At 42.7% G+C, this 25,058-nt stretch overlaps 1 protein-coding gene and 1 pseudogene across 2 annotated transcripts; both read left to right on the forward strand.

Moving 5' to 3' along the window:
- Positions 1 to 1,962: 1,962 nt before the first annotated feature.
- CD70 (CD70 molecule) lies at positions 1,963 to 6,103 on the forward strand (the record flags this gene model as incomplete). Its single annotated transcript, XM_079916336.1, has 3 exons — positions 1,963 to 2,202; positions 3,183 to 3,216; positions 5,395 to 6,103. 3 exons carry the CDS (start codon positions 1,963 to 1,965, stop codon positions 5,781 to 5,783), a joined length of 663 nt encoding a protein of 220 aa, XP_079772462.1. The 3' UTR covers positions 5,784 to 6,103.
- Positions 6,104 to 17,021: 10,918 nt separating this feature from the next.
- On the forward strand, positions 17,022 to 17,279 carry LOC307184976 (protein kish-A-like; annotated as a pseudogene). Its single transcript has one exon. The product of its transcript is annotated as a protein kish-A-like (transcript).
- Positions 17,280 to 25,058: the final 7,779 nt, after the last annotated feature.

A 25,058-nucleotide genomic window follows, 5' to 3' on the forward strand; every position in this document is an offset into this window, starting at 1 on the left:
ACAATTTGTAAAGGTTGCTTTCTATTTGCAGTTATTACAGAGTATCAGCTACATTCCCCGTGTTGAACGGTACATGGTGGAATCTGTCTTACAGCTGGTAGTTTGAACCTCTCACTCCCCTACTCCTACATTGTCCGCACACACACTGGTAACCACCAGTTTGTTCTACCTGTGACTCTGCTTTTTTTATGTTATATTCACCAGTTTGTTGTATTTCACAGCCCATTTTACAGATGGAAACGTTGAACTTAAGCTGATGGGGGTGTGAGTTTCCCAAAGGCTAAAATGTGACATTCCAGAGATTGGAATCCAGGTGTGTTGAGAAACTCCAGATCCTACATACTGAACCATGCTCGGTAGCGATTCTTTTTGACTGTGAATGGCTTTCAGCTAGATGGAGGTAGGGAAGGGACACCAGGTGGGCTGCAAAGAACCATCAAAGGTCCAGAGTGGGGACCACGACAAGACAGGGATTGGAAGGTCTTGCAGATGGAGTTAGCCAGCAGAGCTAGACTTTAGAACCCAGCGGGGGTTTCACACAGTATGAAAGAAGGTCGGGGACAGTTCCGAGGATCACGCCCCCAGGCTCAGGAGAGCTTAATGTCCCTTTGAGGGTGCTGCTGGCTAAACCCTCAGGTTTATAAAGGAAATTCCTTCTGTAGTTGGGGGTCTCAGGGACTATACGATCACCTGGACCCCAGGAATTCTGGACACTTTTGTCTCCCCTCTTTCTTCTACCTGCCCTCCCACACCAGCAATGCTGCTGGCTCCAGCTCTGACATCTATCCACCTCCTATTCACCTCCTTCTCCTCTCCCCCACCCCACTCCCAGCCCAGGCCAGGCCACTGTAACTCCTCACTCTGGAATGAAATTTTCAAGTCTCAGTGTCTACAAGTAAAGCTTCTTAGACCACAGCCACGTGTACTTGGCACACACGGTCTGTGACAGCTGAGTGGCTTGATTCACTGATACTAACAAAGTACTGTCCCAACCCTACAAAGCCCAGGTAGTGTCTCTTCATCTTGCAGCTACGCCGTTGTTACTCGTTTCCTGAGGCTGCCGTAACAGAGCACCACCCACTAGTGGCTTGAAACAACAGAAATTTACTCTTTCACCATTCTGGAGGCCAGAGATCTGAAATCAAGGTGTCCGAAGGGCTGCGCTCCTTTCAAAGGCTTTAGGGGAGATTCCTTCTTTGCTTCTTTCTGGCTTCTGGGGTTTGCCGGCAATCCTTGGGGTTCTTTGGTGTATTTTGCGTCACTCCAACGTCTACCTCCAACTTTCCTCTGTGTCTCTGTGTGTCCTCTCCTTTTCCTATGAAGACATCATGGGATGTAGGGTCCACCCTCATCCTTACTTCTCAAAGACCCTGTTGCCAGATGAGGTCACGTGCTGAAGTTCTGGGTGGACATGAATTGGGGGGTGACATATTCAAGCCACTACAGTCATCAAGAACGGGTGTCCTCCAAGACCACAGGGCAAGAGAATTGAAAGGCAGTGTGGCATGTTTACAAGATCAGGCTATGGAAGTGACCCTTGGTCCGCTTCTACTCTCTTCCTATTAGGCAGGTCAGTCATGTGACCACATCAGGGGTGGTCCCACCACGGGGGCGTCAGGGAGGCTGGGAAGATGGAGAGGAACACATGGATATTGGGGGACCCCTCCTCCATCCCTGGGTGCTGTGGCTGTAGCCCTGAGGCCCAGCAGAGCATCTGGCCCATAGTGGATGTTCAATGAAGGTTTGTTGAATGAGTACCAGGAAGGTGAGTGTGGGAAGTTACATAGAAAAATTGAGGGACACCCTGGCCCACCTACTCTGCAGACTGGGGACCGGCAGAAGCTGGAGGGGAATTCCCTGCACTGTAGAACTGAGTCTGGTCCCTCCCTTTGCCGGACATCCCCAGGGTGGGGCATGGTTGGTCCCTGGCAGGTTCAGGCAGGCAGAGGGCCCCATAGCTGCATGAGAGCTGAGGTTCCTTCCCTCTTCCTGCCTCTACACACCCTCCACCCCGCCACACAGCTGATGAAGTGCCTGCAGAGGATCATGAGAGCAGAAGAAGCCTCGGGCTGCCAGGTGCCCCACCGGCCCTGGGTGTCCATCCGGAGGGTGGCTTTGTTGCTGCTTCTCCTTGGCATGGTGATAGGCTGCCTCGTCTGCAGTGTGCGCCTCACCCGAAAGCAGCAGGTGGATTCAGCTGGGGTAAGTCCAGAAGGGAGGATGAGAGAGACAGATGTACATCTGCCTCCTGCAAGCTCAGGAGCATGGGGACCTCCAGCTGGGGCCGGGACCTGGGGAGGGGGTGCAGCGCCGAGGGCAGGTAAGCAACTGAGGAAAGAATCAGCTCAGGGCAGAGGGATGGTGAGCTAGAGCGCAGACTAACAGACTCGCGACCAAAAAAGAAAAAGAAAACAAAAAGATCAGAATGAGATGAATAAAAATCTGCCAGGGGGGCTTCCCTGACAGTCCAGTGGTTAACACCTCTCGCTTCCAACGCAGTGGGGGGGGGTTCGATCCCTGGTCTGGGGAATTAATAGCCCGCATAGCACGTGGCGTGGCCAAACAATAGAAAAGACAACTGCCAGGAAGAAAGAGCTGGTGGAAAAGAACAGAGCGAGAGAGACCAGAGCAGGGAGGGGAGGCGGGGGCAAGGCTGCCCCCGGGGGTCTCCGGCTCTGGATAGTCAGTTCTGCCGACACCAGGAGGTAAATCCCGGGTGGAGATCCCGGGGTGGAGGAAGATACATACCGTATGGGGGCCTGGAAAATGACTCGTCTTTGGTGTTCCCCCAGCAGGCTGACTCAGAGGCTGCTGGGGGCTTCTCAAAGCTGGGAAGGGGCGGTTCCGGGACCTCCAAGGACAGGAGGAACCCTGGACACCTACCACAGGGTCTGGCTTTGGGGGCTGCATTACGGGGGTGGGAGAGCTTTGCAGGGGAGAGAGGCAGGTGTGCCGAGGCGCCCTGTGTTATATCCTGGAAACTAAGAAGTTCTTCAGAAGGTCTTCTCTTCATGCTCACGGCTAGTTCGAACCTACTTTCTCTTTAAGAGTTCTTCACAAAGGTCCCAACTCAGTCCGGTGGGATGATGGGTGGATAGAAGGATGGGTCGAGAAAAGAGAGCTCTTCCCTCGGGAACACTCAAGACGTCTGGTCTCTTTTCTTTTCTTTTCTTTTCTTCCAGTGGGACTTAGCGGAGCTGCAGCTGAATCACACAGGTAAAACCAGATGCATATGTGTGTTGGAGAAAGAGAAAAGAAGGAGGGTGGGGGAGGGAGAGAGAGAAAGAGAAATTGACAAAGGATGAGAAAAAGAAACAAAGAGAGGGAGATATGGCCGCGTTCTGTTGAGCACCTGCTTCCTGGCTCAGCCTTTTGTTTTCTCCCTTGGGAGATCCCAAATCAATTAAACCAAGCTAATAACCATCACTAACGTGCCCTCACTGAGGCCACAAACACTAATTAAGCGGCTACTGTGAGGCAAGCCCTGTTCTGGGTGTTCCGAGAGCCCACAGAACCGACAGAAATCCCTGCCCTGTCGGTGTTGCCCTTCTACCAAGGGGATCAGAAAATAAATAAATAAACAAGGAAAATATGCAGCACGGCAAGAGAGTAAAACACGCATCTGGTACTTCTGGGAGGAATATTAAGTAAGGGAGGGGGATCGGGCAGGCCAGCGTTGGGTTTGCCCTTGAAGATGCGGTCATGGGGGAAGGCATCCCTGAGAAGGGGGCTTTGGAGCAAGGACGTGAAGGAACGTGAGGGCGGGTGCATTTGGCAGTACTCTCCCAGCCTCTCTCTAACCCCCTTCCTCTTTGGGCCTCTCCCCCCCACCCCCCGACTCATCCCCAGAGGGCTGGGTGTGTGTTCATTCCATTTTGTAACGGAGGGAAATCTTCGTCTTTTTTCTCTGGGTGCTTTCTGCTCCGGCTGCTATGACAGAATAACAGACCAGATGGCTTATGAACAAGACATTTCTTTCTCATGGTTCTGGGGGCTGTGAAGTCCAAGGCACCGGCAGATCTGGTGTCTGGCGAGAGCCCGCTTCCTGGTTCATACGCAGCCAGCCATCTTCTTTTTTTCTTTTTTAAGTTTTTTTTTTTTTTTTTTTTGATGTGGACCATTTTTAACGTCTTTATTGAATTTTTCACAATCTTGCTTCTGTTCTTTAGCTGCGAGGCCTGTGGGATTTTAGCTCCCCCGACTTAGGGATGGAACCCACGCCCCATGCATTGGGAACATGGAGTCTTAACCACTGGACCACCAGGGAAGTCCCCAGCCAGCCACCTTCTCATCTTTTTGCTGGGTCTTCACGTGGCTGAAAGGGAGGGAGAGAGCTCTCCGAGCTCTTCTCTTTCTCTCCCCACCCCCCTTTCTTTTTTTTTTTTTTTTCTATTCTTTGGCCACCCCCACATCACCCCACCCGGCCCCGCGGGGCATGCGGGATCTTAGTTCCCCAGCCACGGATGGAACCCGTACGCCTGCATTGGAAGCACGGAATCTTAACCACTGAACCCGCCAGGGAAGTCACTCTTTCTCTTTTTAAATTGAGATATAGTTGACATACAACGTTGTATTAGTTTCCGGTGTACAACATGATTCTCTATTTGTATATATTACAAAACGATCGCCACAGTGTCTAGCTAACATAGTTACAATTTTTTTTCTTGCCATGGGAACTTGTAAAATCTTCTCTCTTAGCAACTTTCAAATATACAACACAGTGTCATTAACTCTAGTCACCATGCTGCACATGACACCGCCAGGACTTAGTTTATAACTTATTTTATAAGTTTTACCTTTCGACCACCTTCACCTATTTTGCCCACCCCGGCTCCCACCTGTGGCAACCACCAGTCTGTTCTCTGTGTCTATGAGTTTGGGTTTTGTTTTCTTTTAGATTGCACGTATAAGGGAAGTCATACAGTATTTGTCTTCGTCTGACTTACCCCTAGGTCCACCCATGTTGTCACAAGTGGCCGAATTTCCTTCTTTTTTTATGGTTGAATTTTATATATATATATATATGTATAATAACACATATATTATATATAAAAATATATATAAACATCTTTATCCATTTTGTATATATGTGTGTATGGTGTGTGTGTACATATACATATGTATATGTATACATATATGTGTGTGTATGTGTGTATATACAGATATATAGATATATAGATATCACATCTTCTTTCTCCATTCATCCATCAGTGGATATGGGGTCTCTTTTATAAGGGCTCCACCTTCATGATCTAATCACTTCCCAATGGCCCACCTTCTAATTCCATCCCCTTGGGGGTTAGGTTTCAACATGGGAGTTTGGGGCATTGCCTCTATAGCACTCAGTTTCCCTAAACTTCCATCCTTCCATCCCTTCTCCCACAACCCTCTCAGGATCGCGGCAGGACCCCAGGCTGCGCTGGCAGGGAAGCCCAGCCCTGGGCCGCTCCTTCGTGCATGGGCCAGAGCTGGACAACGGGCAGCTGCGTATCCAACGTGATGGCATTTATAGGCTGCACATCCAGGTGACCTTAGCCAACTGCTCTTCCTCTACGTGGACCGCCAAGCCCCTTAGCGCCACCCTGAGCGTGGCCATCTGCTTCCCCACAGCCCACAGCATCAGCCTGCTACGCCTCAACTTTCACCAAAGCTGCTCTGTCGCCTCCCAGCGCCTTACCTTCTTAGCCCACGGGGACATTCTCTGCACCAACCTTACTCCGCCTCTGCTGCCCTCCAGAAACGCTGATGAGACTTTTTTTGGGATTCAGTGGGTGTGCCCTTGACGATTGCACTTCCTGGCCCAGATTTGTTGAGAAGTTTTTTCTTTGTTTTATCGTCAATTTATTCGTAAGTATTTTATTATTTTATTATTGTATTGTATCCAAAGGTTGTATTTCTCTTCCTGAGAATGCATTGGCTTTTTTTTTTAACTTTTTTATTATTTTTTCTTTTTTTGGTCGCATCATGTGGCATGTGGGATCTTAGTTCCCCAAGCAGGGAATGAACCCACACCCACCTGCAGGGCAGAGTCCTAACCACTGGACCACCGTGAGATTGCATTGTTAATGCACAGAAACGTAATTGATGTTTCTATATTGATTTGGGGTGTGTGTGTGCTGTTTTTCTGTTTGTTTCTTTGTTTCACTTTACAGAATCTGTTTATTAGATCCAACAGTTTTTGGTTAAAGTATTTTTTAAAAACTCTTCTAAAAATAAAAACAATTTTATTTCTTCCTTTCCACGTCTGATACCTTTCTTTTTCTTCTACAATACCTAGGTCATTTTGCACCTATATCTGTAGGATAAATTCCTAGAAGTGGAATGGCCGGGTCCAAGAGGGTGTGTTTATAATTTTGATATTTATTAATAAATTGGCCTCTACAGGTGTTGAACCAATTTAGATTTTTAAGCTGCACCATGTGACCATGGGTGCTCTGTGGGATGTGAAAAGAAGCTTTTCATTTGTCTTATTTCTAATAAAAGGGGAGCCTATTCCCCGCCCCCATACTTCAGTGTCATTTGAAACATTTGTATTTTCTTTTCTGTAGAGTCATGTGTAGACACTCTTTTTTTTTAATTGAGGTGAAATTCACATAAAATAAAATTAACCCTGTTAAAGTGGCATTAATGCATTCACATAACTGTATTCAATATCTGGTAATAAGCCATAATGGAAAAGAATATGAAATATATATATATTTTTTTGAGAAACCGCCAAATAGTTTTGCAATGTGTCCACACCTTGCCCAGTTTTTCTTAACTGAGTCATCAACCTTTTGCTTTCTGTTTTGTACAAAGTTTTTATATGTTGAGGAATTTAGCCCTTTATCTGTAACATGAGTTGCAAATATCTTCTCAGTTTGTCTTTTCACTTTTGACGTTGCCTATGATTTTTTTTTTTTTTTTTTTTTTTTTTTTTTTTTTTTTGCTGTGCATTCTTTTTATTTTTACGTCCTTGGATGTAAATATCTGTTTCTTCTTTAATGGCTTGTGGATTTCCTGATCCAACACTCTCCAAAATTCCACACTGCTCAAAATTGTTCTCACTTTACCTGGCTTGAAGTACCAGGCTGAGACCTCATCTCTGTCCTGGCATTTTCACAGTGCCCCCTCCCCAACACCTCCCTGCAAAATAAGTTACTTAATTAATTTAATTTTTTTTTTTTTTTTTTTTGCGGTACGTGGGCCTCTCACTATTGTGGCCTCTCCCGTTGCGGAGCACAGGCTTCGGACGCGCAGGCTCAGTGGCCATGGCTCACGGGCCTAGCCGCTCCGCGGCATGTGGGATCTTCCCGGACCGGGGTACGAACCCGTGTCCCCGGCATCGGCAAGTGGACTCTCAACCACTGCGCCACCAGGGAAGCCCAATTAACTTAATTTTTAAAAAACCACCTGGGCTTACAGAGCTCTGGTTTCTCAGATATTGCCAAACTTCTCCCAACCTCTTCCTTCCCGCTTTTATTGTTTTCTTCCTTCTTCTCTCCTTCAAAACAATCACTCCTTTATTCCCTCTGCTATAGCCACCAGAAACCAACCTCACACCCACCCCTTTCCTGATCACAAAATCCTCGGAGATCTTAGAGTAACTTCTCTTCCCCAGTAGGAGGCAGAGACCTTGTAGCTGGAAGTTCTTTGGAAATTGTCATCAGCTTATGCAACTTAATGGGGTAAAAGGTATCAATCATTTCCCTACTCTCCTCCCATCACCATGGCAACTACCTAACCAATGAATGTCTGATCCTAGGATCTTATCCTGACTTTGATTATTCAAGATTTAATCATCTTGAATTATTAAAACTGCCATCTAGGTTTTCCTTTGGGTTAAGAAGGAACAAAATATTAGCAAACCAAATTCAACAATACACTTAAAGGATCATACACCATGATCAAGTGGGATTTATTCCAGGGATGCAAGAATGGTTCAACATATGCAAATAATCAGTGTACTACACCACATTAACAAAATGAAGGATAAAAACCATACGATCATCTCAATAGATGCAGGAAAATCGTTTCACAAAATTCAACATTCATTCATGATAAAAGTTTCAACAAACTGCCTATAGAGAGAAGGTACCTCAAGATAAAAAAGGCCATATATGACAAGGCCACAGCTAACATCACATTCAATGGTGAAAAGCTGAAAGCTTTTCTTGTAAGATCAGGAACAAGACAAGGATGCCCAGTCTCACCATTTTTATTCAACATAGTACTGGAGGTCCTAGCCAGAGCAATTAGGCAGAAAAAGAAATAAAGCATCCAAATCAGGAAGAGAGAAGAAAAACTGTCTCTATTTGTAGATGATGTGATTTTATATATAGAAATCCCTAAATATCCCACAGAAAAAACTGTTAGAATTAATAAATTCAGTAAAGTTGCAAGATACAAAATCAATATACAAAAATCAGTTCCATTTCTATGCATTAACAGTGAACTATCAGAAAGAGAAATTAAGGAAACAATCCCATTTATAATTCAAAAATTTAATCTAAGAGGTGAAAGATCAGTGCACTGAAAACTACAAGACATTGATGAAATTGAAGAGGACACAAACAGATGGAAAGATATATCATGGTCGTGGATTGGAAGAATTAATATTGTCAAAATGTCTGTATTACTCAAAGCAATCTTTAGGTTCAATGCAATCCCTATCAAAATTTCAATGGCACTTTTCACAGAAGTAGAAAAATAATCCCAAAATTGTATGGAGCCACAAAAGACCCCAATTAGCCAAAGCAATCTTAGGAAAGAAAACAAAGCTGCAGGCACCATAGTTCCTGATTCCAAACTATATTACAAAGTTATAGTAGTCAAAACAGCATAGTGTTGGCATAAAGACAGACACATAGAGAGACCAGAAATAAATATATGCATATATGATCAATTAACTTATGAAAAAGTACCTAAGAATATACAATGGGGAAAGGATAGCCTCTTCAATAAACAGTGCTGGGAAAGCTGGACAGTCACATGTGGAAGAATGAAACTGGATCCCTATCTTACACCATACCCAAAAATAAACTCAAAATGGATTAAAGACCTGAACATAACGATAAATTCCTTAACATTGGTCTTGGCAATGATTTTTTGGATTTGACATCAAAAGCAAAGGCAACATAAGCAAAAATAAACAAGTGGGACTATATCAAACTATAAAGCTTCTGCACAGCAAAAGAAACCATCAACAAAATGGAAAGGCATCCTAGGGAATGGGAGAACATATTTTCAAACCATATATCTGACAATGGATTGATACAGAAAATGTATAAAGAACTCATACAACTCAACAGCAAAAAAAAAAAAAAAAGAAAGAAAAAGAAAAAAAGAATCCAATTTTAAAAATGGGTAGAGACTGAAGAGACATTTTTCCAAAGAAGACATACAAATGGCCAACAGGTACATGAAAAGGTGCTCAACATCACTAATCATCAGGAAAATATAAATCAAAACCACAATGATCACACCTGTCAGATGGCTATTATCAAAAAGACAACAAATAACAAGTGTCGGTGATGATGTGGAGAAATGAAACCCTAGTACACTGTTGGTGGGAAAGTAAATTGGTGAAGCTGCTATGGAAAACAGTATGGAGATTCCTCAAAAAATTAAAAATAGGACTACCATATGATCCAGCAATTCCTCTCCTGGGTATTTATCCAAAGATTTAAAAACACTAATAAGAAAAGATATATGCACCCATCTGTTCATCGCAGCATTATTTACAACAGCCAAGATATAGAAACAACCTAAGTGCCCAAAAATAGATAAATGGATAAAGAAGATGTGATAGATAGATGATAGATGATAGACAGATAGATAGACGGAGTATTACTCAGCCATAAAAAAAAGAATCAAACCTTACCATTTGAGATAACATGGATAGATCTAGAGGGTATTATGCTAAGTGAAATAAGTCAGACAGAGAAAGGCAAATACTGTGTGATTTCACTTACATGTGGAACCTAAAAAACAAAACAAATAAACAAACAGAACAGAACATAAACAGAGTTGTAGGTACAGAAAGCAAACAGGTGGTTGCCAGAGGGGAGTAAAGGGGTGGAAGGAAAGAAATTTGGTGAGGGAGATTAAGAGGTACAAAAATTTCTGGTTGCAAAATAAGTGAGTCATGGTTATGAAATACAGTGTGGAGAATATAGTCATAACTATGTAGTGTTTTTGTAGTGCTGTATGTCAGTTATATCTCAAGAAAACTAGAAGAAGAAAAAAAAACCACAGTGAGATATCCCCTCACACCTGTCAGAATGGCTATCATCAAAAAGACAAGAGATAACAAACATTGGCAAGGATGTGGTGCAAAGGGCATCATTGTGCACCGTTGGTGGAAATATAAATTGATACAGCCACTATGGAAAAAAGTACGGAGACTCCTCAAAAAAATTCAGAGTAACATACAGCTATCCCACTTCTGGGTATCGACCTGAACAAATTGGAAGCAGGAACTCAAAGAGATATTTCTACAACCATGTTCATAGCAGCACTATTTATTCACAATAGCCAAGAGGTGGAAGCAACCAGAGGGTCCATCAATCGGTGAATGGATAAACAAAATGTGATATATATAGACAATAGAATATTATTCAAGTTGAAAAAGGAAAGAAATTTGACACATGCTACGTGGATGGACCTTGAGGACATTATGCTGAGTGAAATAAGCCAGTCACAAAATGTTGTGTCATTCCACTCATAAGAGGTCCCTAGAGGAGTCAAATCCATAGGGACAGAAAGTGGGATGGGGGGGTCAGGGGCTGGGGGAGGGGGATGGGAGTTAGTGTTTCATGGGGACAGAGTTTCTGTTCAGGAAGGTGAGAAAGTTCTGGAGATGAAGGCTGGGGATGATTGCACAACAATGTGAATGTACTTAGCACCTCTGAACTGTACACTTAAAATGGTTAAAATGGTAAAATTTGTATTGTGTGGGTTTCACTACAATTAAAAATAAAAACCCTCGGTGGAGCCGTCTCCTAATAACTGAACGGATGGCTACTTTGTATAGAGAGCTTTCCATGTGCTGGTCTATGAGTTAGCTAGGGTGCTCATAACAAAGAACAACAAACTAGATGATTTAAACAACAGAAATTTGGGCTTCCCTGGTGGCGCAGTGGTTGAGAGTCCGCCTGCCGATGCAGGGGACGCGGGTTCGTGCCCTGGTCCGGGAAGATCCCACATGCCGCGGAGCGGCTGGGCCCGTGAGCCATGGCCGCTGAGCCTGCGCGTCTGGAGCCTGTGCTCCGCAACGGGAGAGGCCACAACAGTGAGAGGCCCGGGTACCGCAAAAAAAAAAAAAAAAAAAAAAAAAGAGGTTATACAATTTCCCTAAGACCACGTAACTCTGGAGGAACTGGGATTGAAACCCAGGTCTGACAGATATCAAAGGCATCCCCCACAAGACCATCCTACACATCTTGCATCTTCATAATGTTTCCTGAACACTCAGGCTGACTCTCTCTGCTTCCAGAATAAACCACTTACCACGTGGTATTTCAATAGATTTTTTCTTTAATTTTCATTGGAGTATAGCTGCTTTACGATGTTGTGTTAGTTTCTGCTGTACAGCAATGTGAATCAGCTATATGTATACATATATCCCCTCTTTTTTAGATTTCCTTCCCATTTAGGTCATCACAGAGCACTGAGTAGAGTTCCCTGTGCTATACAGTAGGTTCTCATTAGTTATCTATTTTCTACGTAGTATCGATAGTGTATATTCCTCTCACACTCCCCTTTCCCCTTTGGTATCCATAAGTTTGTTCTCTACATCTGTGTCTCTATTTCTGCTTTGCAAATAAGTTAATTTGTACCATTTTTCTAGATTCCACATCAATAGATTTTTTTTTAGACAGCTGTTTCCCCCACTCTACTCTGAGTTCTTTGAAAGACACATAAACAAGAAGAGAAGAAAAGAAGGTGGCATTTGAGCTGGGGGTAACCCAGAGGTTATCCCCGGAACCTATGAATATGTTATCTTATATAGTAAAAGGGACTTTGCAGATACGATTAAGCCTTGAGATCGGGAAGTGAGCCTGGATTATCCAGGTGTGCCCAATGTCACCACAAGTTCTTATCAGAGGGAGGCAGGACGGTCGGAGAAAGAGATGTGATGATAGAAGCAGAGGCCGTAGTCAGAGAGAGATACGAGATGCTGCGCTGCTGGCTTTGAAGATGGAGAAGGGACCATGAAGCAAGGAATGCGGTGGCTCCTTGAAGCTGGAAAAAGCAAGGAAATGGATTCTCACCCTGGACTCTCCGGAAGGAGCACAGTGCCACCGACACCTTGATTTTAGCCTATTGAGGCCCCTTTCAGACTCTGACCTTCAGAACTATAAGAATATGAACTTCCGTAGTGTTAAGGCACAGAGTTGGTGGTCATTTTTCACAGCAGCCACAGGGAACTCACACGGGCCCTCCTCTTTGCCGTAGTGGTTGGGGTTCCGTTTTCTCACTAGCCCCTGCATCTCTCCCCATCTCACCTCTCTCTTCATAGATCTGACTCCCTTCTCTCACAGAGCACCTGACATCTGCTTTTACTGATGCGCAAGGAACTTCACACGTTTCAACAATCCTACCGAAGTTATATACCAGAACCCATCAAGAGATTTTTTTTTTAACAAAAGGACCATCATGCACTTCCAGAAATGAATTGTGCCACCCCACTTGAAAGCCAGGGACCACTGTCACGATCATGAGCCCCACTATGGCAGAAGTGGGGGGATGCCCGTGGGTGTGTTGTAAAATAGAAAATGAGGACTTCCCCGGCAGTCCAGTGGTTAAGACTCCATGCTTCCACTGCAGGGGGCACAGGTTTGGTCTCTGATCAGGGAACTAAGATCCTAAAAAATAATAATAATAATAAAGTAGAAAATGAGACTGCAACCAGGTTATGCAGAGCTAAAATGCTAAGCTAAGAACTGAGTATTTGTTGCCTAGGCAAGAGGGAGCCATTGAAGGTGTTAGAGTGAGGAGGGCCCCGATTGGATTTATAGTTTTACAAGGAACCTTCTACATCATTCTCCCTAACCCCAGGACTAGATCAAAATTCTCTCCTCTCGTGCCTATATGATTACTGGTACTTTCCTTCATAGTACTGTTTACAATTAAACAGCTATACACGGAAATATTTGCTAACTGTCTATCAAGGCCAGGCTGGCCTTGTTTTCTTCAGGCATTAGAGTGTCTACAGTATCGCATGGGAATGAGTGTAATAATGACAGAGAAGAAAGGAGAAGTACTTGTGAAAGGAAAGAAGGAAGTAAGGCTCGACATCCTTAGTCATCAAAGAAATGCAAATCAAGACCATCATGAGATACCATTGCACCCCCGCTAGGATGGCTATATTCGAAAAAGACAGACAATAAAAAGTGCTGTCAAGGATGGAGACAAGTTGGAACAGTGGTGGTTAATTTTATGTCTCAACCTGACCAGATGTGTCAACATCTTGATGGGATGTTCAGATGTCTGGTTAGGCAATATTGCTGGGTGTTTCTGGAAGAAACTATCATTTGAATCGGCAGACAGAGTGGAGAGTGCTGCCCTCCCCAATATGGGCTAGTTCTCAGGCCTTTGGACTTGGACCGGAATTACACCAACAACTTTCCTAGAACTCCAGCTTGCAGATGGCAGGTCATGGGGCAAATTCACATGAGCAAATTCTTCATAAGTCTGTCTACATATGCACCTGTTACTGGTTCTGTTTCTCTGGAGCACCCCAACTAATACAGGAACCCTCACACATTTCTGGTGGGATACTAAAATGGTGTAGCATCTGTGGAAAATGGTCCTGCAGTGCCTCAGAAGTTAAACATAGAGTTACTACGTGATGCAGCAATTCCACTCCCGGCTATGTACCCAAGAGAAATGAAAACTTAGGTCCATACAAACACTTGGACACAAATGTCCACCCCAACATTATTAACAATAGCCCCAAATTGAAATGACCCAAATGTCTGTCAATGAATGATAAACAAAATGTGATACATCAATATGATGGAAGATCATCTGGCAGTTAAAGGGATGAAGTACTGACACATGTTACCACATTAATGAATCTTGAAAATACAATGCTAAGAGAAAGAAGTCAGATACAAAATCAGATACACGATTCCATTTTTGTGAAATGTCCCCAACAGACAAATCCATAGAGACAGAAAGTGGATTAGCGGTTGTATTTGTCCGAGTTCTCCAAACAGAATCAATAGGGTGCACAAAAATATACAGAGAGAGATTTGTTATAAGGAATTGGCTTACACGATTACAGAGCTGAACAAGCCCCCAAACCTGCAGTTGGCCAGCTGGAGACCCAGGAGAGATGATAGTGTAGTTCAGTCCAAAGGTCCACAGGCTCCAGCCAATGGGGGGAGCTGATATTTCAGTTTGAGTATGAAGACAGAAATAACCAATGTTTCAGTTTAAGTATAAAGAAAGGAAATAAAAATAAAAACAAATGCAAGAGGACTTCCCTGATGACACAGTGGTTAAGAATCTGCCTGCCAATGCAGGGGACACGGGTTCGAGCCCTGGTCCAGGAAGATCCCACATGCCGTGGAGCAACTAAGCCCATGTGCCACAACTACTGAGCCCGCGTGCCACAACTACTGAAGCCTGCATGCCTAGAGCCCGCGCTCCGCAGCAAGAGAAGCCACCACAATGAGAAGCCCACGCACCACAACAAAGAGTAACCCCCACTTGCAGCAACTAGAGAAATCCCGCGTGCAGCAATGAAGACCCAATGCAGCTAAAAATAAAATAAATAAATTTTAAAAAATAACATAAATGCAAGAAAAAAAACCAATATCCCAACTCCAAGGAGTCAGGCAGGAGGAGTTTCCTCTTAATCAGCTTTTATTTTTCTCTCTTCAGGCCTTCAACTGATTAGATGAGGCCCACCCACATTAGTGAGGGCAATCTGCTTTACTCAGTTCACTGATTCAGATGTCAACATCATCCAGAAACACCCTCGCAGACATACCTACAATAATGTTTGGCCAAATATCCAGGCACTCTGTGGGCCATCAAGTTAACCCATAAAAGTAACCAGCACAGTGGTTGTCTAGGGCTGAGGGAGGGGGTACCGGGGACTAACTGCTGATGGGTACAGGGTTTTGGGGGTGGGGGATGATTGTGTTCTAAAATTCATTATGGTAATAGACGCACAGTTCTGTGAATGTACTAAAAGGCAGTGAATTATACACTTTAAATGGATGGATTTTTTGGTATGGTATGTGAGTTACACCTCAATAAAGCTGTCACAAAAATAAAAGAGGGGACAGAACACTGTAAATCAACGATACTCCAATAAAATTTTCAAAAAATAAAAAAGAATAAAATTCACAGAGCCTGAAAACATAAAGATAAATAAATAAAAACAAGCGTAAAGGGTGCTGACACATGCTATAGGCATGATGTTGCAGAAGTGCGGGTTCTGAAAATTACCTACCATATACCAGTTTCCATTTTTCAGGAATCAAAAAGCCAGTTTAAAAAAAAAATAAAATAAAAACCCAGTTTTTATTTCGCCCTTTCTTTCCTCTTTTTCCTCAACTTTTGAGAATTTCACCACAGCAAGGGAGTTGAAAGGAGGCAGAGAAATTAGGGAGGAAGATAAAACAAAAATTGGACTCTTTTGCTGTTTGTTAGCCTCTTCTATTACTGTTTCATTTTATAATGTTCCCTGTTGGGAAATATCGAAGCAATTTTGTTTAATAAATTTATTTATTTTTGGCTGCACTGGGTCTTCGTTGCCGCACAGGCTCTCTCTAGTTGCGGCGAACGGGGGCAGCTCTTCATTGTGGTGCGTGGGCTTCTCATTGTCGTGCCTTCTCTTGCTGCGGAGCACAGGCTCTAGGCACGCGGGCGTCCGTAGCTGTGGCTCACGGGCTCTAGAGCACAGGCTCAGTAGTTGCGGCACACTTGCTTCGTTGCTCCGCGGCATGTGGGAACTTCCCGGACCAGGGCTTGAACCCGTGTCCCCTGCACTGGCAGGCGGATTCTTAACCATTGCACCACCAGGGAAGTCCCTGAAGCAATTTTTACTCCAATGAAAATCCCTCTATCTCTGGTCTCAGTTTTTACTATATAAAAGGACTGGACCAGATGACCTCCAGCTTTAGGCGTCAATGACTCTGGACCTGGCCAGGGAGAGAGGAATCACCACAAATTCCAGTGATTTACACACAAAGTATAGCTTACTGTAATAAAGTTAATTTTAGAGCATGGTCTAAAAACTTGTTCTTTATCCATCAACCCCATCCTGTAATGAGGTATTCCAAATATATGCTTTTAGTGAAAATAAAATCATCTAGAAATTACAAAGAGAACTTCTGGATTATGAGAAATGTCTATGGAGTTAAGAAATCGCTCTTAATTCAAGTGTAATGGGAAAATAAATAAATAAATAAATTATTAATTTAAAAAAGAGGGAAGGAAGGAAGGAAAGAAGAAAAAGAGATTAAAGCAGGGAAGTATGTAAATAATGAACAAAGCGTTTGCTCGCCACCCATTTCTACAAGTATGAAGCCGTAACCTACCGCAGTTGCTGACCAAGTGTACACCCTGAGAGGAATTCAGGATGGAGAACAGGGTGAGACACTCCATGTTTTGGACAAGCAGGCCTTAGATATTTAGATATATATCTCAGGAAGCATTTAAATGATTCCAGATTCTTGCATCTTCCCATACACAGAAGAGCACTAAATGCATTAACTTGAGATATTTGTTCTTTGTGACTAGCAGTAATCTTTTACCAAGATGTATACTTGACCGGATGTATTCCCTAGCCAAAAATCACGTATAAACTGGCATTCCCCCCTGCCTCTTCAGACCATTTTCCTCAGAGCTAACTGAGTAGCTGTCTCCTGGGGCTATAGTCCTCAGTAAGACCCCGAAGAAAATTTAAACTCACAACTCTTAGGTGGTGTGTCTTCCTTTAAGTCGGAAAAGCCCACGCAAGAGAAATAGAGCATGAAGAAGCAATGGAAGGATGTGGCTGAGGCTCTGCCGGCCTCACTATGTCTGCCGTTTTCAATGTTTAGAGTCTGTTGACTGTGATCTTGCTGCTTATATGTGCCTGTGCTTGTATCCGATTCTTGGCATCCAGTCTCCTGGACAGAAATAAAACTGGGTTGTTGGGTATATTTTGGAAGTGTGCCAGAATCGGTGAACAGAAGAAGCCTTATGTTTCCGGATGCTGTATTGTGATGGCTTTCAGCATCCTCTTCGTACAGGAGCTTGGAAAAATGCCAGAATTCAGTGGCCATCAGATTTAAATAAGAAGCAAAAAAGGAGTTATCTGCAGAAAAGAATGGAAAGAATGGTTAACCCTTTTATCTCTGAACATTGAATGAGATAAAGTTCTAGCTGCTGTTCTCTGTCTTTGTTATTGAACCAATGTTCTATATAAATAATTAGGGGGACTTCCCTGGAGGTTCAGTGGTTAAGACTCCATGCTCCCACTGCAGGAGGCATGGGTTCTATCCCTGGTCAGGGAACTAAGATTCCGCATGCGGAGCTGCGCAGCCAGAAAAAAACAAAAACCAAAACCAATGACAACTATATAAATAATTAGGAGGTAACCATTTAATCATCAGAGTGGAAATATGTCTGTAACAGTCAACCTCAGTCCTGTACTACAATATTACATTCTGCATATGTCATTCTGTTGTATCAGGTACCAGTTTTTTTTTTGTTTGTTTTTTGTTTTTTTCAGGTACCAGTTTTTAGTGAGGTATCTTTAAGACACATGGTAGAAAACAAAACTGGTCAACTACTCAAGTTCCTTTCACTGTGATTTGGAAACAAGAAATCTTTATGGACTGAGACCTTTTTTGGACTAGCTTTTTTATTGAAAAAAGAAAGGTTCCGTTTGTGTTGGTAAGGCTTGCATTCATATTTAATAATGCTGGCTTTTCCGCTGGCCACATCATTTTGAGCATGGACCAGAGTACCTCTACTTTTAGCCGACTGTCGTTTATTACAGGTGTTTAAACTATTTAAGATAAGCCTATGCAGTTCTTAAGAAGGAAGATAAATGAGATGTGACTTGAAGGGTACTATTGAGAAGATGTTCCTATCTAATATGAAAGAATTCAGAATACCTGACTGGTGTTATCGTCTCTGAAACCTCCGGTTAGGTATGGATAAAAATGCCTTAAGCATGCATTTGAGCAGCTGTCGTCCTCTGAATAAGGCTACGTGCTTAGGTCTCTACGTGTTAATTACCCCAAAATGCAAAGGGTGTTTTTGTTTTTTAATACAGCACTTTAAATCTAGTTTATGTTTTGTCTGTCAACTTGAACTGGAATCTTGCGTAACTTAGTAAGTGATGATAAAGAGTTTTCATATGTACTTACCATATGCCATGGCATACATCTCTTTGAGCTTTGATGATAAAGGAAGACCTTCAGTAATTTTCATCGAGGTAAGAGGAACATGGGAAATGTGACATAAAGTTTGTAGCAGAACAGTTATTACACATGTATGGTTAAGTTTCTTAAGGTTCAACCAGAATTCAGTTAAAATTACAAAGCTAAGGAGAACTTCTTAGCTAAAAAGTGCCCTTGACAGGGACTTCCCTGCTGGTCCAGTGGCTAAGACTCTGCACTCCCACTGCAGGAGGCCAAGGTTCAATCCCTGGTCAGGGAACCCACATGCTGCAACTAAAACTAGACTAAACACACATGCTGCAACTACAGCCCACATGCTGCAACTAAAAATCCCACACAGGGCAACAAAGATCCTGCATACCACAACGAAGATCTGGTGCAGCCAATTAAAGAAATATTTTTTTAAAATTAACCATTAGAGATAGTATTGATTAGATGTTGTTGTCAGCTATTAATTCCCCATAAAGATAAAAAGAATAAAGCTTTTTTTTTTTTTAAGAAAGAAAAAAAGAAGCAATGGGCAGAATAGCTCTCTTCAGAGAGATTTAGAACTTAGGACCTTGAGGGAAATGGTCCCCAGCCTGAAATTCTCATGAAACTCCACAACTTCTGAAAGCTGTCCTGTGAATGACTCCTCTGGCCCGCTTCCTCCTGGAATGATGTCATTACCCTCCTGTCCCAGTTCCCTTTTTTCTCTCAGCCCTTGCCCTTTCAGCCCACACCTTGAGCCTGGCTCAAATATTTACTGAAGTGCTACTGTGGAAAAATGTTACATGCCTTATGATAATAACAGCAAAACTTATACAGCGTTACGCTGGTGTTTAACATTTTACGTACATTGTTACCGTCTTTAACACTTACAACAATCCAGTGATGTATGTACTTGTGTTGTCACTGCCATTTTGCAGATAGCAAACTGTGGCACAGAGAAGTTAAGTAACTTGCCAGAAATCACACAGCTAGGAAGAGGCAGAGCTGGGATTCAAACTCAGGCAGTCTGGCTCTATGGTGCATACCCCACTGCTTACAACAACTTAGTTATTCTGATGCCCTTATTTTCCCATTATACAGACAAGGAAACAGGCTCAGAGAGGTTTAAAGATTTGTCCAGTCACCAGCTAGTCACTGACAGTGTCAGGATTTGAACCCAAATTATCTGACTCTGTGTTTCATGATTTTAACCTTCTCTGCATGTTCTTTTGATGATAATAAAATAAAAGCCTGAACGTTTGTTAATCTGAGGAAGAAAACATATATGTCTTTAAAATTCACCATATACATGACTCAAAGACCATGCTGGCATAGGTATATAAACTGTATTTCCTGTAAACCTCTCCAGCCCTTGAAACCAAATGAAATCATTTGAAGAAAAATAACTCAAATTTCCCCAGTTGGGGTAACCACATCCCTCAGTATGATGCAAGATCCCAGAGAGTCTCCACACTCTGCATTTCTGTGAACGTGTATGGGATGCACCTATGAACGGGGTCCCTTTCTTGGTGAACCCAGAAATGTGCAGAGGCACAGCGCTGGAGGAGTTAAAATCTGTGAGACTTAAAACTACTGGAAGTTGGGATTTCCCCCAACATGGCATTCTAAGAGAGGTTAGCAGGGTGGTTCGGTCTTCGAAAAACTGATCTATGAATTCTTCCTCGTATTCCATCTGTTCCCATGGGGGTCACACAAGACCCAGAGAAAGCAAAAATCCATGCTGGCATATCTGGGGCAGACTCTCCTCTTCTCTCCCCTTATCACAGGATGATATTACAGTCGCATTGCCCTTTCCTCCCTTACCACTCTGTGTTGTAAGGACTGTTCATTGTCGTTATGCAAATAGACCCAGAGAGGTTGGGCCCACCCACCCGCTCCCCGAAAGTAGGCAAGTTCAGACATGCCCGTGCTTTCTTTAGACTGACATGCCATGTGAACTCTCAGGCTCAAATACGTGCTGAAAACAGACAGAAAACTTGCACCTTCTCTCCTCATGTGCAAACAGACTTTTAGAAGTCTGGGAATCTCTGGGAGATTCCCAGCACTATCGTATTGAATGTTTGCCTAATATATATATATATATTACTAAATTTGTCAGCAAGAAAAATAGAATGATGGCTAACTTTGTCTAATGTTTTATGAAATTTTCCTGAGTAATGTAAACATAGCTGTTGAGAATGAGCAAACTGAATAAATGTGACATGAAATTTATAAATAAACTTTTCAACAAGGATGATGTTTTATAAAATAGGCCTAATTTAAAACAGTTTCCAAAATCTTTTTGGTAACTTTAAAGTGCTACTAAGTTAAGTTAAATGATGGTTATTCATTGACTATCCAGATCATTTCCAAATGAGATAATGTGGGAATTCCCTGGCGATCCAGTGGTTAGGACTCTTCACTTTCACTGCCAAGGCCCTGGGTTCAATCCCTGGTTGGGGAGCTGAGATCCCACAAGCCACGTGGTGCAGCCAAAAAATAAAATAAAAATAAATAAAAGTTTTAAAAAACAAATAAGGTAATGTACTAAAATATTAATTGCTAAATTTAAGTTTACCTGCTTTGGGCTTCCCATCCGAACTAAAGATTTTGGAGGTCTTTTCGTAAACACGTGTTGTGACACATTGAAAAACTGTACACTGAGGAAGTCTATGCTTCTAGAAGTATGAAATAGTATATTCATAAATTTGTTAATCTACAGAATGGTTGGTATATAACAGACAGTTCATAATTGCTTTCTTCCTAGTTTTCACTAGAAATTAAGGTTTATAAGAGTTAAGATTTTTAATTAATATATGGAATTAAAACTGCTAGAAATAATACCCCAAAGAAGGTAGAGAATTTTTCCTCCCCTACACCATATATGTCTGGCTAAGCACACAGACCATTACTCTGTCAAATAAAAAACAAAGCCAGACTTAGTAAGGAGAGACTTTATTCAGAAGGATTCTTCGAGGGAAAAGGGGAACATATTGAAATAGGGCAGGGGGACCTACTGCAGTGAAGAACACCCAGATCCTGCATAAGATCTTCCAAGTGTCTCAAGAGTCTTTTCAAAATATTTTCTTTTATAGGAATACTAGAAGGAACTGAGCTTTCTAGAATTAGGGAAAAGGGATGAAAAGATGGTGTAATGAGATGGCAGATCAGAGGTCTTCCTGTTCTCAGGAGATGCTGTCTACTGGCTCAGGTGAGATTGTGGCCAAAGTTCAGGGACCTGCAGGAAGGAAAGGAGCTTAACCAACATTTGGTTTAAAAGCAGCTTTTTCCAATTGATCACTGGGGATATGCAGTTCAGCTAATCACGTATGAGGCAAAGAATGGGAACTTGAAGGGTCCACATCTGGCCTTGTTACAGATAAACAAAGGGGACATCTGTGGGTCTTACCTAAGTCATGTGAGAAAGGGTGGTCCTTGCAGTTAGTAGTTTTCCATAACACAAAGGGTAAGAGGATTTCTAACCTTCAGATACAATTCAATACTGCCAACTCATAGCGTTGAATAGTTAAGGAGCCTTCAAGAACCTTCAAATTGTGTGTCTTATTGTGCCCTTTGATTTATTCATTCTACGAATATTTAATGAAAACCTGTTATGCACTACTGTGTATCTTCTGAGGATACAGTGTGAACCGTATCCCATAATGTTCCCTGCGGTATCAGCATCAGTCAGATGAGCCAGGAAACAAATAGCACGTTCGCGGTGTTCAGAAAAGAGACCCTGTTCAACAGTGTGGACAGTGTTAAGGGAACCCACCAGGAAGAGTAGGAGTCCATAGGGCTAGGGGAAGAAGCAATTACTAGAACCCAGTTTTGCTCTAGTTGTAGCAAAGGGCTACAGGAGACGACGTGTGGCCTTCAGTGAAGAGTTCAAGTATGATTTTCAAAAAGTGAAAACCAGGATGGTCCTACTAACATAAAATGAACACATATTGAAGATTTTGTTCCATTCATTCATTCATGAAGGAACAGACGAAATGGTAAGGCAGGTTCAAATTCAAGGACATACTTTATACAGTCAGTCAAAGAAATCCTAAAATGAATTCTCTAATAGGTACAAGAGTGACTAATGCTTATACGTGAGTTTCTGTAGCAGTATTATTCATAAGAGCCAAAAAGTGGAACAACCCAAATGTCCATTAATTGATGAAAGGAGAAACAATATGTGTTACACCCATACAAGGGGATATCATTCAGGCATAAAAAGGAATGAAACACTACAGTCACTACAACATGGATGAAGCTTGACAACATGATGCTCAGTGAGAGAAGCCAGACACAAAAGACCACATATTGTATGAGTCCATTTATATGAAATGTCCGGAAGAGGCAAGTCTATATGGACAAAAAGTAGATTTGTGGTTCCCAGTAGGTGGGAAGAGAGAGAATGGGGAAGTGACAGCTAAAGGTCACAGGGTTTTCTATGGAGAGGTGATGGATAAGTAGTTACACAACTATGTATTTTCATATTACAAATACTGCCGGAGAGGAAAGAATGCATAGGCAAAGCACAGAGGAGTTTTAGGGAAATGAAACTCTTCTGCACGATACTGTAATGGTGTGTATGTGCTACTCTATACCATTTGTACAACACTGGAGTCCAGCTGTGGGGAATGTCATTAGTGGAGGTGGCTGTGCATGTGTGAGGGCCAGGAGTATATGGAAGCTCTCCACTTTCTGCTCAGTTTTGCTGTGAACCTAAAACTGCTCTAAAAATATAAAGTCTATTTTTTTAGGTGGGAATATAAATTGGTACAGCCACTATGGAGAATGGTATGGAGGTTCCTGGAAAAACTAAAAATAGAGCTACCATATGATCCAGCAATCCCACTCCTAGGCGTATATCTGCAGAAAACCATAGTTCAAAAAGATACATGCACCCCAATGTTCATTGCAGCACTATTTGCAATAGCCAGGACATGGAAACAACCTAAATGTCCATCGACGGATGAATGGATAAAGAAGATGTGGTATATATATATTTATATATGATATTACTTTTTATATATATATAATATTACTCAGCCATAAAAAGGAACAAACTAATGCCATTTGCAGCAACATGGGTGGACCTAGACATTGTCAGACTGAGTGAAGTAAGACAGAGAAGGACAAATATCATATGATATCACTTATATGTGGAATCTAAAAAAAATGGTACAAATGAACCTATTTACAAAACAGAATCACAGATGTAGAAAACAAACTTATGGTTACCAAGGGGGATGGGGGGAGGGATAAATGGGGAGATTGGGATTGACATATACACACCACTATATATAATAAAATAGATAACTAATAAGAACTTACTGTACAGCTCAGGGAAGTCTACTGAGTATTCTGTAATGACCTAGATGGGAGAAGAATCTAAAAAAGAATGGATATATGTATATGTATGTATACATATGTATATGTATAACTGACTCCCCTTGCTGTACAGCAGAAATTAACACCACATAATAAATCAACTATACCCCAATAAAAATTAATTTTAAAAAATATTTAGTCAAGGGGCTTCCCTGGTGGCGCAGTGGTTGAGAGTCCGCCTGCCGGTGCTGGGGACGCGGGTTCGTGCCCCAGTCCGGGAAGATCCCACATGCCGCGGAGCGGCTGGGCCCGTGAGCCATGGCCGCTGAGCCTGCGCGTCCGGAGCCTGTGCTCCGCAACGGGAGAGGCCACAGCAGTGAGAGGCCCGCGTACCACACAAAAAAAAAGAATTTAGTCAAAAAAGTCTATTTAAAAAAAAAGTACACCTAAAAAGCATGAATTTTACTCTATGTCAATTAAAGCTCAACCCGTGATTTTAAAGATGCATTTTTCTAGATGATTAGATAGATTTTGAATAAGCTTGTCAAGATATACCTCTGAGATCTCTCTAAAGAATCTGCCATTCAGCTTCAAGAAATGCAGTTCCCCGAGAGCTTCCAGCTGTCGACACCTTCAGGATCTGCCCCAGATGTCATTCTTCCTCGGCAGCCCAGCCGTGATGATACAGCAACGGCACTAGGTCTTCTGACCAAGGCGGCACTCCTTAGTAAGTCATCTTCACTTCCAAGCTCTACATTGGCTTGGCTGGAACTTGGTCAGTTCCGGATTGCAGTCTGAGGTTCTGTCTGCCCAATCCTGCTTCCTTCTCATGTACATTTGTGAGTCATTCTCTCTCAATAATGATCCTGACTCAGTCGCAGCCTCCACTTCCTAGGGAACCCCACTGACACACATGTGAAGCAATGATACTGAGAGGACATTACAGCCATGTATCTGCTTTTTTCCCAAGTTTTAGATAAAATTTTCTTAACATAAGGTGACCTGGCAGAAAAGGAGCTAAGGGGAATCAATGCCCAGCCCACAGTAACCTCATGGTTGGCCAGGTGTCACTCTCAGCTTGAAGATGTTCTCAGGTTTTTTTCCACATGACCCCCTTCATCTTCAAAGCCAACCAGGACAGGCTGAATCCTTCTCAAGTGCTGAATCTCTCTGGCTTCCGACTTTCTCCATCTCTGACTTCTAGATCTAGATTTAAAGTCCGTAGGTGCCTAGGGACTTCCCTGGTGGTCCAGTGGTTAAGAATCCATCTTGCAGTGCAGGGAACACGGGTTCAATCCCTGGTCAGGGAACTAAGATCCCACATGCCGTGGGGCAACTAAGCCCGCATGCCGCAACTACTGAGCCCCA

The sequence above is a fragment of the Stenella coeruleoalba genome, assembly GCF_951394435.1.
Source record: "Stenella coeruleoalba genome assembly, chromosome: 3".
Lineage (NCBI taxonomy): Eukaryota > Metazoa > Chordata > Mammalia > Artiodactyla > Delphinidae > Stenella > Stenella coeruleoalba.